This window comes from Myodes glareolus, chromosome 17 (assembly GCF_982192425.1).
Source record: "Myodes glareolus chromosome 17, mMyoGla1.1, whole genome shotgun sequence".
NCBI classification, from domain to species: Eukaryota; Metazoa; Chordata; class Mammalia; order Rodentia; family Cricetidae; genus Myodes; species Myodes glareolus.
In genome coordinates this window covers 56980502-56997885 of record NC_142042.1, presented here as the reverse complement: position 1 = coordinate 56997885, position 17384 = coordinate 56980502, and the positions used below count along the sequence as shown (strand labels likewise).

The following is a 17384-nucleotide window of genomic DNA, read 5'->3' as shown; positions in this document are numbered from 1 at the left end:
TTGTCTGTTATTGTTTTTCCATTTTTAAAATTCTATTTTATGTGTATGGGTGTTTTGTCTGCATGTGTGTCTGTGAACCACACGCGTACAGTTCCTGCAGAGTTCAGAAGGTATTAGATCTCCTGGGACTTGAGTTACAAATAGATGTGAGCATCCATGTGGTTGCTAGGAATTGAACCCAGGCCCTCTGGATGAACCCAGTGCTCTTAACCACTAAGCCATCACTCCAGCCCCAGTAACTATTTTAAAGTAATATTTTTTTTAAAAAAAAAAAAAAGGCTTTTGCACTTTGGCATCATGTGCCAATTTCTGGATTTGTTATAGATATAAGAAAGGATTATCAAGGGGGGAAAATCTAAGAACTCACAAATAGTATTAAAGGAAATGAAACAGAAGGGAGAGAATGCAAGTCTTTATTTAGCTCTATGGGACAGGAAATGTGGTTTTCTATCTATGAACTCCTGTCATGGTTTACTGATGTAACAAATTACTTAATTCATGGGAATTGGTCTCAGTCTTCTTACGGGTTCACTCAAGTTCTCCCAGGCAGCTGGCCAGGGAGAAAACGGTAGGAGCTGAAGATTCAAGGTCTACCTAAGATCTAAACGTATAACATCACTCAATGGTCTGGCTTCTTGACTTGAAGCACTGACTTGGGACTGCCTATATGGCAGATCTGATGAACCACGCACTACAAGAGTCTTCTGGTATCTGGAAACTGAGGATGAATTTTAAAGCACACCAGTGGCTTATACAGCCATCTCAGCAGGCCTGGCAGTCTAAGGGGATGTTCCTAACAGAAGCTCTTTCTAGAAGCAGCTCCAACCAGGATTCTAGAATACAAACTAGTGTGAAGCATTTTCAAATACAGTGCCTCACAAATATGACCCACATGAGCTTCAGACTAAAGAACTCACCAGGAGAAACAGCAGACGCACAGAAGTTCATCCCCTTATTGAAACTGTTAAGCAGGAAAGCCAGGGTTTGTACTGTAACTGCAAACGTTATATCCATTCTAACCTTTCCACAATTTTAAAGTCAGTAATATAAAACTTAATGAACTAGTAGTGACTGGTTTCCTAGATTGGTTTCACTTGAAATCATTAAATGGCCTAGGCTAATCATTGTACTTTAAAAATGACAGAACTGAAATAAAAAGGGAAGAGAACCAATGATTTGCCTATAAATTTAGGTTCCTTGCGATATTCTTTTAAATCTGTTGCCAAGTCCTTATCCTGAGAATAATTACTAGCAATTACTCTCTGATTGCTATGTGCATATCAGACATTATCATCACTCTAATTATAATACAGTTAGCCAAAGCTGAATGGTTAACTTTCAGTTCAATTAAATGTTTGTTTTGAAGCCTATTTATAGATATGACAGATGTATACTGTTCAAAGATAATTATGGAATTTGATACTTTCCAGAGCTGATATAAAACATACAAAAACACAAGAAAGAACAAATCAGACAATTTAGTAGGGAATGCAGCTGCTAGCAGAATATGAGGCCAGTTTGCTAAGGTTTTAAAATCTGTCTGCCAAAACACCCAGCGAACAGTGCTTTCTGTAGCATTCTCAAAATTAATAACTGCTGACGATGACTATATTGTAAAGTAATTTCAATTTATTTTGTGGAGAAAAACAGTGACAAATGAGTTCTCTTTTTGTTAGGGCCTTTTATTGTGGTGATCTATGCGTGACAGGAACGGTGCCACTGGCACCACTGGAAGTGTGCTGGGCAGTGATGCGGGCTACGGTCAACAGTAACAGGAGCGCTGCCTGCTCCTGACTGTGCACCACCAGACACGGACCCCGTGCCAGCTACTCTCCATTCTCTTCAGCCACTGTATTGAGCTGTTATGTAAAACTTCTTTTGGTTGAACTATGGCAGTTCCAGGAACTACATGAATATGGCAATTAGGAGTAAAGGAACCTGTTTCTCTAGACTCTCAAGTGCCCTCCCTGTGGACCTAGTAATGGCCAGTCAGAAGTACTTAGAGATCACCTAACCTTTAACTGACTGCTCACTGGTTACAACCAGTAACAATCAACTGCAAACCAAAAAAAAAAAAGAGGAGAAGAAGGAAGAAAAAACTCTTCAACCCTTGCACTTGCCCTCTAACTACCCCAGATTGTAAACAGACAAGGCTCTGCAAAAATACAAAATAAAATAAGGGCCTGGGCCGTCTTCAAGTTGTTCCTTCCCTTGTCTTTCCTTTTCCTTGACCTTCAATTTGGTTTTGTTTTGAGACATGGTTTCACATAAAGCCCAGAGCGTACTAAGACTCATTCTGTAGCTCGGGCTAGTTTGAAACTCAAAGTCCTCCTGCCTCTGCTCCTGGACTGCTGGGTTACAGATGTGGTCTAGTTCTACTTCTCTGTCACTAAAGCTTCTGCTTGCTCCAGCCTACATTCTATCTACGAATCTGAGACTGACGTAAGTGCAAACACACACACACACACATTGATATGATATATGTGAGTTTGTGTTGTGTGGTTGTCTCTATTCATTTAGCATATTGTTTTCAAAGGGGTCACATATATTGTAGCACATATCATTTCTTTTTAAAAATTACTGAGTAATAATATTACATTGTATGCTTATATCATATTTTGTTTATTCATTCACTATTAAGCCACTTGAATTACATCCATTTTCTGCTTCGGTAAAAAATATCTAAAGCTAGGACTAATAAAGAAAAGAGGTTTGTTTAGTTCACAATTTTAAAGATTCAAGATCATGGTGTCAGCATCTATTCAACTTTGGTGAAGGCAATCTGACTATACCACAACTTAGCGAGCAATCCTGGGAGCTGATAGATAGGGGTGGGTTTACTCTGCAACAACCCATTCTCATAAAATCTACCTGCTCCACTAGACCTGGGGACAGGGATCCAACGACTCAATGACCTCATGCCTGTGCACCACTGAAAGCGTTCCAGTCAATGACAGTAGTTATGCTCATGGATGGGTAAATATTATCACTACCCATCCCTAGAAGCTTTTCAAATCCTAAATGCTCCACTATATCACCTTTGTGCCAGAGCCTCCAGCAACTGAACCTCTAGCAGAACAGCAGCTCCTGGCTTCTGGGAACACTGGGTCGTATGCACCTGAGTCTGTTTTCAAAGCATTTGGTGGCTACTCATTAGGGTATTCGGATTGCCTTTTTGGAAACTGCCCCGGTTTTACCCTGGCTGCAAGGTTTTCTGTTCCCACCTGAAATGACAAGTGCTCTCATTTCTCCACATTTGCCAAGGCTTACTGCTGAATACAGCCACCAGAGGAGCTGTGAAATGGCAGGTATCTCACAGTGGTTTTAATTTGCATTTCCATAAGGACACCAAACAGTTTTCATTTACTTCTTTCCCATCTGCATATCTTCTTGGGAAAAATAACTATTCAAATCACTTGGTCTATTTTTCAATTATGTTGCCTTCTTGTTGACCTGTAGAAGTTAATATATTGTAGAAACACATCCCCACTATATATGGTACTCTTGTTTGGTAGGTTATCTCTAAATCATGATAGAGTCCTTCAATGCACAAAAGTTTTAATTTCTATTTAAGTCTAACTTACTTTCCTATGGTTACCTAGTCCTGGCATCATATTGAGGAATCTATTGGCCTGGATATTCATTCTATGGGCATTGTAGTTCAGGTTCTTCAGTTTGGTTGTATTTTTAAAATCTATTTTGAAATTAGTTTCATAGATGATATAAGAGTTCACTTCAGTCTTTTTCAAGTACTTATCAATTTTTTCTTTATCACTTATTTAAAAGAAAGCATGTTGGTATTATAATGGTAAGCACAGATGCTTCTCTAAAAGAACCTTCTACTGTCAGGTTCCTAAACCAATGCAGTTTCTGTTCTCTTCCAGAAATTATTAAAGACACCACACTCTTCAAAGGACTTAAAGGAATCAAGCAGGAACCAAGAGGGAAGCCTCCTCCCTGGGGAATGGCTCTCATAGCATTGGACAGTGGTAGTCAAGCTGCCCAGTTAGAGAAACAACTGGCAGTTCTACCCAGCTGTAATGTCAATGAACCACACAATGACCGGACCACAAGAGAGCCACAATGGTATGATGGCGGGACTTTTATCTTGGGAATAACCAGAGAGATGTCTAATTGGACTTAAAGCTTGCTCAACAGGAAAGAATTCAAGTCTGGTACTGTAATTCTACAATCTGATTCACTGAAATTACTAAATAGGCATCCAATCCAGTCACTCATACATAGCATTAAGAAAACTACATTTTGTTTTATAAACACAGGTCTCAACGTTTTGCTTTTTCAAAAATTTCCTTTCAGTATGAACATTAGCTCTTCTATTTTCTTCAAAGTAAAGAGAAAGGAGAAGGGAAAATACATGACTAGGGTCCACAAACAATATCCTGAAAAGGAGCCTGCAAGACAATCCATGGCAAACATCACCCAGCACTTAAAGTTAAATGATCGTTACCTTTGTCTCTCATTTACTATTTCATTACACTATTATTATTTTCAAAATTAGCCCAGACATTGACTTATTAGGGACAAAATTGTTACTCGTATTTATTTTAGTTTCTTTACTTTAAGAAAATAGCATTTATAAAACCTTAATTACTAAAATTTTAAGTTCAACATTTCCGCATGAACATTTACTGTTTAAGATTCAAAACCTTCAAAGATGAATTCTAAAACCCCGATACTATTAACCTCTGCAAGCAAAACCTTTCTCCAAACTGGCAGAGCAGGCATTTCTGCCAGTTTCATATAACAAGTACACTTCTTTGTTACATTTGCCACATTATAGTCCAATCACTTTGTATTTCTACCTACCCTGCTAACTTGGGAACTCGCCCAAATCAGACCAAACACTCATTCTTTTTCTACTTTTAGTCTCATACAATAACTAATGTGTGATACCTTTTTCTTAAATGAACGAATAGGCATAGTCTATCCAATGGCAACTGTCCACTTTTCCAGTAATTTATATAGTTACATCTATTCTGAACTCCTCATAGTGTTCTTACTATAAGATCAATTACTATGTAATATCCATCATAACGTATTTCAGCAAAGTACTTACAATACATAAAAGAAAATATCCTTGTGAGACACCTTACCAATGCTTCCTTTTTACAAATAAAAACTCATGTAGCTTCAAAAGATCAGAAACTAGGGGACGGAAGCAACACTGGTAGGATCGGGCCTAGACTAGGGATTTGAATTCCACATGGTGCACTTTTCACCACATCAAGAAAAGACTTCTCAAACAACCTTTTTAACAAGTCAGCAATTGCGCTAGAAATACTTACACTGACCCCAGCGCCCTGTACGTGGGTTTAAATAATTTGGATAAAGACCATTTGGGCGTTCCATTTTCTGGAGTAGTTTCCGAATGTGCATGACCTAATCAAAATGAAATAAGAATGTAATTAAGAGGAACAGATGTCATCAAGGCTTTCTATTAGCCTATGCTCTGTGATTTGTCTATCACATGGAACCTACACCCACCTTCTACCTTGCATGTGTGGTAGACAGGAGGGTTTCTGTTTCTTAAACAATTCATTAGTTTTATTAGAGGACATATTATTATTATTATTATTATTATTATTATTTAAAAACCAAACAATAATAAAAATAACTCCTAAAGGATTCATTAGTTTTATCAGATGACATATCAGTATTTAAAAACCAAACAATAGGCTGGGTGGTGGTGGTGCACACTTTTAATCCTAGCACTCAGGAGGCAGAGGCAGGTGGATCTCTGTGAGTTTAAGACCAACCTGGTCTACAAGAGCTAGTTCTAGGACAGGCTCCAAAGCTACAGAGAAACCCTGTCTCAAAAAACAAACAAAAAAAACACCAAAAAACAAACAATAAAAGTAATGAAATAAAAAAGCTCACAAAATATTTTACATTCTCAGTCTAGTATACAGACTTGACCATCAGAAACATCAGCCAGATATTCCAGATATATCCCTGTATTGTAATAAAATAGAATAACTTCATAGAAATGAAATTAAAATTTTCTATGAAAAGAATTCATTTGAATTTAATAAATGATGAAGTAAAAATCAAACTGATGGGATTTAAATACCTTCCCAATAAATATCTCTAAACTATTTTATTTAAATTCTTAGAGATCTCCCTGAAGTTCAGGGAGGAAAAAGAATAACAAACTATACTCGGAAGCTGATGATTTTCCCAAAGGCTGCCTTCAAGCTGTCTGCAGGCCAGTCAGATCTGATAGGCTCTCTCAGGCGTGGGGAGCAGCCAGTGCAGCAGGAAAGGTATTCTACTTCTTGTATTCTTAGTTTTTTGAAAAGTTATTGATACCTAAAGTTTTGATCACTCAAATTTTGAGTAAGTAACATAGCCATGCTGTCTTACAGATGACTGATGACCATGACGGTATAAGTGACTTAGAATACATTCTTTCTCACGGGTATGTATGGACGGTATAAGTGACTTAGAATATTCACCACAATGCTTCTCGTCATGTTCTCCTTAGCTGGCTTTGGCATGGCACTGAGAAGCTCAAGAATGCTTTCCTATACAATGTCACCATCACGCACAAGTGCTTTTAGACACTTCTAAATGATATTAGGAAAGATGAGAGACTTGCTTTTTGACATCTGAAATGATGGATAATATTGAACTCTGTGTTTCTCAGTGCATTATTTCACTCTCACTATTTTTAGTTCCTCTGTCTTCTAAGTCCTTCCTTCCATATTTCAAGCCCCATCTTTCCTTTGGTCTTCTCTTGGGTGGAAATGCTTTCTTCTGCTCTGGCACTGATATCACATCGTACTCTACTACCATTTTATCTCATTTCTATTCTTATTCTACACAGGTTGGGGCATGAGGGAATCCATGCTTTGCTTATGGTGATATCTGGTCGGGGTTTTTATTTATTTATTGTTTTGATCTAGTGTTTGTCACATTTCATGGCCTTTCCCTTTTGTTCTGATAAATCTCTTATAAATTCTGTACTTATGCCTTTTACGAGATTATTCGTCATCATTCATCAACTTCCTCCCTTTGTGGGGGAGAGTAAGGACTCTTAAACTCGGCATGTAGTGCACACTGGTATAAACAGATTAATGTGCCTTAATCTTACGAATGCCAGGATTACAGTTCTATAACACCACACTGACTTGCCACTGTTTTCCTGACCCAAAAATTCACAAGAAAGTTTTGACATAAAAGACTGAGGTTGAACACAACTCTAAATGTAGTTTCCAGCCCTTGCTTCTCCCTGGCAAACTGAGATGGGAGGCAGGCACTGCCTGCCACAGGGACACCTGTCACTTCTTCCCTCACTGAAGCTGGCACTGTGAACTGCTGCAAGCACCCTTTCCTAGCTCCTTAGCACACTACTTCCCTCTGGTCTGAAAGCACTCACCATCAGCCTGCCACCCTATCCACACTATGAACTTACTGCCACAGATTTTAAATTTGTGCTAAACACAAGTTTGTTCTTATCATATATGCCATCTTTATAAAATGACACTTTCTTACCCTTTGCAGCTGATAGAGACTGATGCTAAGGATTTTAAATCTACACTGATATTTTATAGCCCCTGCCCCCCGAATTAAATGTTTGTTTCTAATGTGAACTCAGGAAGAAAAAAACAGTCGTGCCCATGTTAAAGATTCTATAAGGATGATTAACTAGTTAAAACATCCTAATTAGAATGCTGGAATGTTTTGGGTAACTAAACCATCTTAACAGCCATTCCTTGCTTCCCTCTGTGTGTAGCCTAACATCCTTGTGACTATTAGGTCCTCCTGCAATGTCCTGACAGACCCTGGCTTCCACCAGTCCAAAGGCTAAGAGCGCTATCAATTAGCATCTGAGAAAGAGATCTCCCCATTTAGCTGTAACTCATACGCCTGATGTTGCCAAAGTATTTTAACAGGGGTCTTCACTTATGTTTTATTGTGCCCTGTTATTATAAAAATTTCACGAAACTGTTACTATGTTGAAACAGCAATAACCTGAATCTGAGTTCCCAAGGGCTAAGGCTGTTCATATTTGGTTCTAGAATAAATACTTCTTAGATCTTCTGAGGTGAGAGTTGAGTTTTGCATTCATAGTAGCCATTTGGATTTTAACAGTAAGCGTCCTGACACTTAGGTATAGCTCAGTAGGAGAGTCAATAAACAGCATGTGCAAGACCCTGGGCGAAGATCCACTTCACCAAAAAGGAAGTGAGAAAAAAAACCCTCCTTTCAAACAAACAAACAAAGAAACAAGCAAAACTAACACCCCCAAGGCTGTCTTAAAAGATTCAGTAGAATAATCATATACTCTATGAATAAGCAGTATTTTCTCTCTTTCTTTGTAATTATCAACTTTTAAAATTGATTTTCTTGTCTTAACATGTGGGCCAGGGAATTCAGAACCATGAGTATAAAAGGGAATACATATTTTAATATAAATAGTGGTTATAACTTCTGAATAAATACTTTTTAAATATATTCTAAGTAGAAAGGGATTTTAAAAAACTGAAACAGAAAAAAAGCAATAAAAACAAAAGTTCTTTAAAAAAAAACGTTCAAGTATTACGATCTTTCGGGAAATTTGTAAGAGTCTTTGATAACTAACCTTTTTGTAGTAAATCAAGTCACCAGTCAGGTAGCTGAGGTGGACAAACTCCATATGCAGTGTGCCAAATTCAGCCAGAATGCTGCTCCCTGCAGACGCCCAGCCCCAGTTCCGACCTACTCCACTGAATAAGAGGGGGAAAAAAAGAGACAGGATTGGGGAAAGAGCAAAGCTTTTTAAAATGAACACATGAATCTTAAATAGATCTTAGAAATTACTATATCTAACTTAATAGTTTCTACTGTTATTTTTGTTAAAAATTTTGAATCAATAATACAGCCAGGTTGTAAAAATCAAGACAACATAAAAAGTATCCACTATTTATTTTATCCATCCTCATTCCCTTTACATCACCTAGATCTATTTTTCACTAGCTTCGTATACACTCAGAATTTTGATAAATACATAAGGAATCCATTTTTTATTTTCTCTTATTAGCAAAGCATAAACAAAATGCCCGAACTGCCCTGACTGGGCACTACAGTCTTGTACTGTTCTTTATTACTCTTTCCATATCAGTTCACAAAGAACAGTTTTCTCAGGGGTTTTAATAGCTGTAGAGGACTCCATGTAATTAATGGTTCTCTTACACACTTGCATATTACTCTGATCTTCTATGCTACCAATTTAATATGCTATACTTTTAATGATCTGAATTAAGAATACACCAAAATCTACATTAGGACACACACAGCTCTACCTTTTATAGTTCCTTCATTATACAAAACTATTTTTTCATTGAAATTATTAGAGGCAAATACCACTATCAGATTTTTTTTATAGCTAGAAGTGAGAATCAAAAAGGAAATGTGGACACAGTAACTATGTAAGACACTCATTTTTACAAATAGTAAAAATTTGTTATACTGCAGGACAGATATCCATAAACATGGCATATAACATACTTGTTCTTGTAATAAATAAGGCCACTGAAGTGGGGAAAACTGCTATGAAGAAACTCAAGTTGAGAAATTGGATACTTAATACTAAGGATGGAAAACACACCAGAAGAAAGGCTCTTTCTATATTATAATCCGATAAAATGTTTCTGAAGTGATGAGATTTCGGCTGAGTCCTGACCACACAAGTCTATGATGAATAGACCGCCAAAAAGAAAACTCTCAAGAAGGGAAACAACAAATGCAATTGTCCTGGAGGGAAGCGACGGGGGCTGCACGCAGCTAGAGTTTAGAAAGTCAATGCTACAGGATGCAATTAGAGAGCTAGCTATCACCAAAAGCATGCAAAGATGCTGTAAGATCATGGAAAATTTTATTTTAGTGTGATAGAAAGACAAGAGAAAATTTAAGGAATACAGTATACATTACGAGCAAAGCATAACACTTAGACATCATCTGGCTCAGCTAACGAATTAATTACTTATTCTGTTGTCAACTACAGATACAAAACCTAAGTAGGCTCACAGTTCACTATGTAGAAACCTACCAGGTAAAAGCAGCAAAGGAAAACTTTATTTGGAGTACATGCAAACACTTTTCAAAATATTAAATTCTAAACAAGGTTTTTATCTTTTATTTCATAGACAGCATTCTAAAATATAAAATTTGACTATATATATTCTAACTCAAAAGAAAACTCCAGTCAGGCATTGGTGGCACACACTTTAATCCCCAGAACTTGGAGGCAGAAACAGGTGAATCTCAGTGAGGTCAAGGCCAGCTTAGTCTACAGAGTGATTCGACTACAGCCAGGACTAGAAAAACCTGTCTCGAAAATCAAAAAACAAAAACCACTCCAAATACAACTACTGAAGACTAACCCAACTTAAAACAAAAGACATATTCCCCCACACTAATACCATCAAACTTTTCCCTACAAATGTTATTCTTTTTCAACTGATCAAAAGGAGCCATTAACATGCTTCCATGTATAATCAGAGAACACGAGTAACAAAAATGTGCAGTGAATACTAATAGACAAAACAATTAAACACAACATGACTTCTCTCCCCGCTAAGCTAAACATCAGCTACAAGACATTAAAAATGTCTGGCAAACTTTTGATGGTTAAATAATAATCAATTTAAGGTCCTATAATTACTTTGAATTGTTCTGATAATGAATCACCTACAATTTGTGTTTTGCTCAAAGTCCAAACAAAATCTTTAGTCTATGTATTTAAAGAACAAAGCTTCTTAGTGAATAGCAATCTTAAGAACAAAGCTTGCCAACAACTGATGTTCATATTTATCACATCAAAATCCAAGAAATTAAATAAATGAAACTTGCACAATGTACAAATTTGAACTCAGAATCCTGGCCAATAGAAATAAGCATTTAATGAAGCTCCAACTTTCACTCAGATATATTAAATAGCTAAACATTATAATATGCAAAAATTTTAAAGTAGGAATATACTATATTTAAGCAGAATTTGCTCTAAAACAACTGCATATACAATATTTTTCAAGCTAGATAAGAATGAGTGAAGATATTAACAATTTCAAATGTTTCTTTAAATTTCTTAGAGATAACATTACTTTGAAAATAGTTTTAAGAACATCTCACAACATATTATTTAAAAATTTTAAATTGGGGTTGGGAAATGGCTCAGCAGGATTCAGATTTGGTTCTCAGCATCTATGTGGCAGTACACAACCGTCTGTAACCTCAGTTTCAGGTTATGCCATGCCTTTTTCTGGCACTGTAGGCACCAGGTACACACATGGTACACATATGGACACATAGACAAAACGTTTCTACACATAAATAAATATTAGTAATTTTAATAATTAAAGTATTTTAAAAAGCACGGAAGCAAACATGTGTTAATTAAAAAGAAATCTACAAAGTCACTGAAAGAAAAAACTGCACTAGAACAGCAGAGCACCAAACACTCAAAAACAACAAATGACAGAACAACACACACCTTTCACAATGTCTCTGAGTGCTACTGTTATCAATTCCCCACAAGTCACATGCTAGCGGACTGTATTTAATAACAGCTCTCTGCTGCCTGCAAGAAACACATCTTACTAGCAAAGACCAGAAACAGCAGCAAGGAAAGGGACCTAGGAAGTAAGGGGATACAGTGTTACTAAAATCTGACAAAAGAGACGCACTACTTTGTTTCAGTCAACTTAACACAAACCTATTATACATCTGAGAAGAGAGAACATGACAGAGAAAACACCTCCACAAAATTGGCCTGTAGGCAAGTCTGTAGAGCACTTTCTTGATCAGTAATTGATATGGGAGGGCCCAGTTCACCACAGGTGGTTCCACCCGGGCAGGTGGTCCTGAGTTATATAATGAAGTAGGCTGAGAAAGCCATGAGGAGCAAGCAAATAAGCAGCACTCCTCCATGTCACTGCATCAGCAGTTTCAGTCTGAAGCTCCTGCCCTCACTTCCCATGATGGAGGATTAAAGTTATAAGCTAAAATACACTCTTCTCCAAATTGTTTGGTCATGATATTTTATCACAGCAACAGAAACCCTAAGACTCAGGTTGGTACCAGGTTTGTGTGAAATTCTGACAGACCTGATTGCACTTAGATGAGAATTATGCAAGATTTTGAAATTTTGTGCTAGAATGTTCAAAGCACAATGAGCCACTGTGGGAACTTAGACAATAATGCTGAAAGCAGTGCAGATGATGGAGGCCTGACTTGTGAAGTTTTAGAAAGAAGAAATCTATCAAGGTTGTTGATGTATTATTTTATATTAACAATTTGTGGTTCTAGTCAGTTGAAACTAAAGAATCAGCTGTGATTAAGAAGAGAATAGCTACTTGAGTCAAATCTTCTGGAAGTTTCCTCAGGATCAGCACACAGAGCTTGTGGTCCAGAAGTGGCCAATGCTGTACCTCATGCTAGGTTGCACCTATACTAGCCCCAAATGGGCTTCATTTCAAGGATAAAAAGATACGTTAGCATGTGCAAATCAATAAATATAACCTATTAATAGTCTTAAGGATATGAACATCATGATCATCTCAATGTAGAGCAGGCATTTAATAGAATCCAATAAAGGACTATATTAGATAAAGGCCATATGGAACAAACCAACAAGCAATGCTACAATTAATCAAAGAAAGCATTTCCACTAAAATCTGGAGTGAGACAAGGGTGTCTACTTTTTCCCCTCCTTTTTTTTTTTAACATATCAGTGACATCTTGGTTAGAGAAATATGATGAGAGAAATGAGAGATACAAACAGAAACAAAGAAGTCAATTTACACATGTTTACAGACAAGATGATCATATACATAAAAGCACTAATGACTCCACTACAGCACTTTTAGAACTGACAAACACTTTCAGCAAAGTAGCAGGGTATTAAATTAACAGGTGAACATTAGATTTCTAATATACAACATTACGAGAAAATCAGGAGAGCACCACAATTCACAATCATAAAAAAAGGAAAAAGAAAACTAAAATAAACCTAACAAAAAGTAAATAAATATCCAATGATAATATGACACCACTGAAGAAAGAAACTGAAAATACTTCAAAATGGAAAAACCTTCCATTTTCATGGCATAGTAAAATTGACATTGCAAAAATGGTTATATTACCAAAAATGACCTTATTTAACACAATCATCATCAAAATCTCAATAACCTTTCTCACAGAACTAGAAAAAACAATCCTAAAACCCATATGGAGGCACAGAAGACTACCGGCAGTCAAAACAATCCTGAGCAAAAACAACCAGATGAGGGTATTTTGAATTTTTAAGTTACCCTACAAAACAAGAAGAACAAAAACAGTATCCTATTGGCATAAAAACAGACACAGGTCAAAGGACTGGAATAGAAGCCCCAGAACCAAACCCACACAGTGAAAGACATAATTTAATTTTTTTTTTTACAGAGATGCCAAAAAATAGTCTTTCAGTATTGTGTTTTTATGGGATTGCTGTGAGCAGAAATGTATGTGTCTCAACTATATGCATTTCTTGTGGTTTTTTTTTTTTTACTTTGACTCTTCCTTTTCCTTATTTGGTTGTTTTGTCCTATTCCAATTTGTTTGTTTTTGTTTTATCTTATTGTATGGTATTTTATTATCATTCCTTAAATGCCTGTTTGTTTTCTAAAGAGAGAAAGAATGGCTATGGATCCAGATGGGAGGGAAGATGGAGAGGAACTGGGAAGAGCAAGGGGAGAGGATACCATGCAAAATTAATACATTGTGTGAAAAAAAAATCTATTTACAATAAAAAAATATATAAAAAGCATAACTAGAGGAAAGGAAAAATAAATTGTTGGTTTAATAAAGGCTGTGTAACTTCCATGCACTAGGTCACATTTGTAGTCTTTTAGTTCTAGATTAAATAATCAAAAGCATCTAGCATATTTCCTATTAGTATTTTCAATTAGAAAATAAATATACATTTTTTTGAGAGCCTAAGAAATTCAGAAACTACATAGAAGGAAAAATAACATATGAAGACAGATGACAAGCAAATTATTAAACAAAAAGAACTATGTGGCTTGTAGAACAGCTCTTAAGTGCAATTAATTTGAATTTCAGAAGGAAATCAAGAGTCAGGAAAAAAATTAGAGCACCTTTTTACACATTTTAAAACAAGCTAGATAGCAAATATGAAAGGGAAAGTCAGGGAAAAATCAAGGGCTACACAGTAACAACTCAAATCCTTACTTAAAAACAGTGGAGGGCAATCTAGAGAGAAACAACCTCTTTAATGGGAAATTAACATTATGCTAGAATTTACATAAACTGAAAAGAGCCTCTGAACTTGCACTCAAAGATTTCCAAAGCTAACTCCATGTGAGTGTGTGAAGGAGGCAGATTCTGTTCCAAAGAGGAACAGGGGAAAGGAGAACTTGAGAAACCGACAGTGTACATGAAGGACGCCCACTGTCGCTGGCAGATGGGACGTGTGCAGGTAAGAAGTGACAACAGTGTCAGCCCTGCAGCTTGGAAGTGAAGCAAACACAAACCACTTCCACAAGGTGAGCCAGGTCAGAGACAGTCAGTCCTGCCCTGAGGACAAGCCCGCAGCCCTCTCAAGACCAAGGGATGGCTCAGCAGTGAAGGGGAGTTTCATGTTGTTGTTCCATATGAACAAAGGGCATCATCTTCAGAAATATTACTGTTTAAAAACTGAGCTACCCTGCAGGCCTCATAAAAGAGAACAGCCAAGGTGAGAAATTTCTCAGTTTTGCTTCTGAATAAAGGAAAGGACCAGGGAGGCTGTGGCAGAAAACAAGACTGTCAGGCAGTGAGAAATCTAAAGGTAAAGGCAGCAGGAAGCTCAATTCGGACAGGTGAATACATAAGCAAGGACAGGCCTACACAAGGTGGCTAGAAGCAGATCTTAATAACTGGAAATAGCCTGTACTACAACAGCACTCATCCTGAGGCCAGGGGTATATCTACCTCTAGAGTCATGTACTGTCAACAGTCTGCCCACTGTTGCAGAAACTAGGTCAGGATATACAAGAGAGCCACAGCTGCATCCCCCTTCCAGTGAGGTCATTAATACGCAGGAACTCCTCAAAGTACACTGGTACAATGATAGCTCCTCTGCCTCTACTTGTTCAGCACTGTAGTCTTTACACTCTTAGTGCACTTTAGGGATATCCCAGCTAAAACATTAGCCACCCCTCTGGAAAAGTTCAATGGTGAAAGACTGCAATGTTTGCTAAATGTGACCAGGAGAGGGCAGTGTTGTGCAAAGAGGGAAAACCACCAAGGTGAAGGTTAGTCTGGAGGACTTAAGACACATGTCCAATACAAACACCATAACAGCATAAATCACAGATTTGTAAACTGCCCACAAGTTGAAATGCCACTGCCTCACTCCACGCATGAGACCACACAGCAGAATATTTCCTAAAGCTAGAAGGGAGAAAAAGACAAGAGGCATTTAGAACCCAAAAAGAAATGATCAGAGAACTTGTCCATGACATATTATACTCAAGTTATCAAAACCACAAAGAAACAATAGTAAAACCAATAAGAGAAAAGGGCTAATACATGTAAAAAGGCAAGCACATCAGAATTAACATCATCTCTTTTATCAGCAAACCTAAAAGTCAGAAAATAAGGAATACATTTACAACACTTAAGGTAAATATCTGTTCACTAAACTATATCCAGGCAGTCACCTCAAAATTGGTTGGGAAATAAGAACATTTTAAGAGAAGCATACACTAAGGTAGGCCATGACCACTAGGCCAGCACTGCAGAAAATACTCAAAGGAATAGTATACACAGAGGAAGAAGAAAGTCAGTCTTATTCCCAAGAGCACCAGAAAGAATAAATTTCCTGAGAGGAAAAACGGTAGTCAAACAAAGGAGAGTTAGGGAGGAATTCATTATGTCCAATGCAGTAAACTGGCAAACCCCTGATACTAATAGACAAGAAAGTAAGATAATAATAGTAACAATAATACTATACTCCAAATAAAAAAAACACAAAATTACAGGAACTCATAAACCCATGCAGACCAAACAAAAAGAACCAAAAATCTCTTGTATCTCATCAGACTTTTTAGTATAGCTAAAACAAAAAACTAAAACAAACAAACAAACAAAAAACCCAAGAAACTACAAATACATGGAGACTAAAGACCATGAGTCATTAAAGAAGGCAGGAAGGAAATTTAAATTTCTAGAAGAAAATGAAAATGGATGTACAATTTATCAAAAGGTTTGGGCCACAGTCAAGGTAGTTCTAAAGGGGAACTTTAGATATATGAGTACTTACATTAAATAACAAAAATATACAGAAAATAAAAATAAACAATAAAAAATCAAATAACCTAACGATACAACTCAACATTTAATACAAAGAGAGAGAGACAAAGGGGGAGAGAGAGAAAGAGAAAGAGAAAGAGAAAGAGGAAGAGGAAGAGAAAGAGAGAGAGAGAAATAACTTAAAAACAAATGTCAGAAATAATGAAGATCAAGACAGAAATTAATTGAATAAATAACTGAAAGAAATATACATAAAAACAGGCAAAGAACTGGCTCTCTGAAAACAAACCAGACTGACAACTGGACAAATTAATTCAAGGTAAGAGAAAACTCAAATTAATTCAAATTAGAGATTAAAAACAGTTACTACAGACTCTAGTGAAGTTCAAATAAACAGAAAAAAATGAATACATCAAAAATCTATAACATAAAATTACTGAAATATCTGTAAAGCACAAATAAATTCTTAGACACATATAATCTACCAAAATTACATCAAAAGGATACACACACACACACACACACACACACACACACACACGCACGTGCATGAGTACATGTGTGCGTGTGTGTGTGTGTATGTGTGTGTGTGTGTCTGTGTGTGCGTGTGTGTCCATGCTGGTCCATAATAACCACTGAGATTAAAGGAATAGTAATAAGTTTCTCAATAAACAAAAGCCCAGAACTAGATGGATCCAATGTCCAATTCCAGCAAACTTTTAAACAACAGCTAACATCAATGCTCCTCAAACTGTTTCATAAAAAAACAGTAAGAAAAAGAACACTTCTTTTTGAAGCCAATATCACCCTACTAACAAAACTGGATAAAGACAACAACAAAAAAGAAAACTACAGATTTATATCCCTGATGAATATAGGCATAAATATTCTAAAAGATTTCCTGGTAATCAGATTTAAAAGTATATTAGAAAGACCATGACTAAGTTCATGTCATTACAGGGATGGAAAGTTGGTTTAACACATGGAAACCAACAAGTGTAACAGCATATAAATAAACCTAAAGACAGCAATCACACGCAAACCCAATCAATGCAGAAAGGCCTTTGACAAAGTTCAAACACCTTCAA

General features: G+C 36.7%; 1 protein-coding gene across 1 annotated transcript in view; it reads right to left on the bottom strand.

The window, feature by feature from the left end:
* Positions 1–17384, bottom strand: part of Man1a2 (mannosidase alpha class 1A member 2) — a 127608-nt gene that overhangs the window by 51554 nt on the left and 58670 nt on the right. The window contains exons 7-8 of the mRNA XM_048442188.3: positions 8606–8729; positions 5307–5400 (exon numbers count right to left, since the gene is read on the bottom strand). Coding sequence (XP_048298145.2) covers positions 5307–5400; positions 8606–8729 — 218 coding nt within the window. The remainder of the gene's footprint in view (positions 1–5306; positions 5401–8605; positions 8730–17384) is intronic.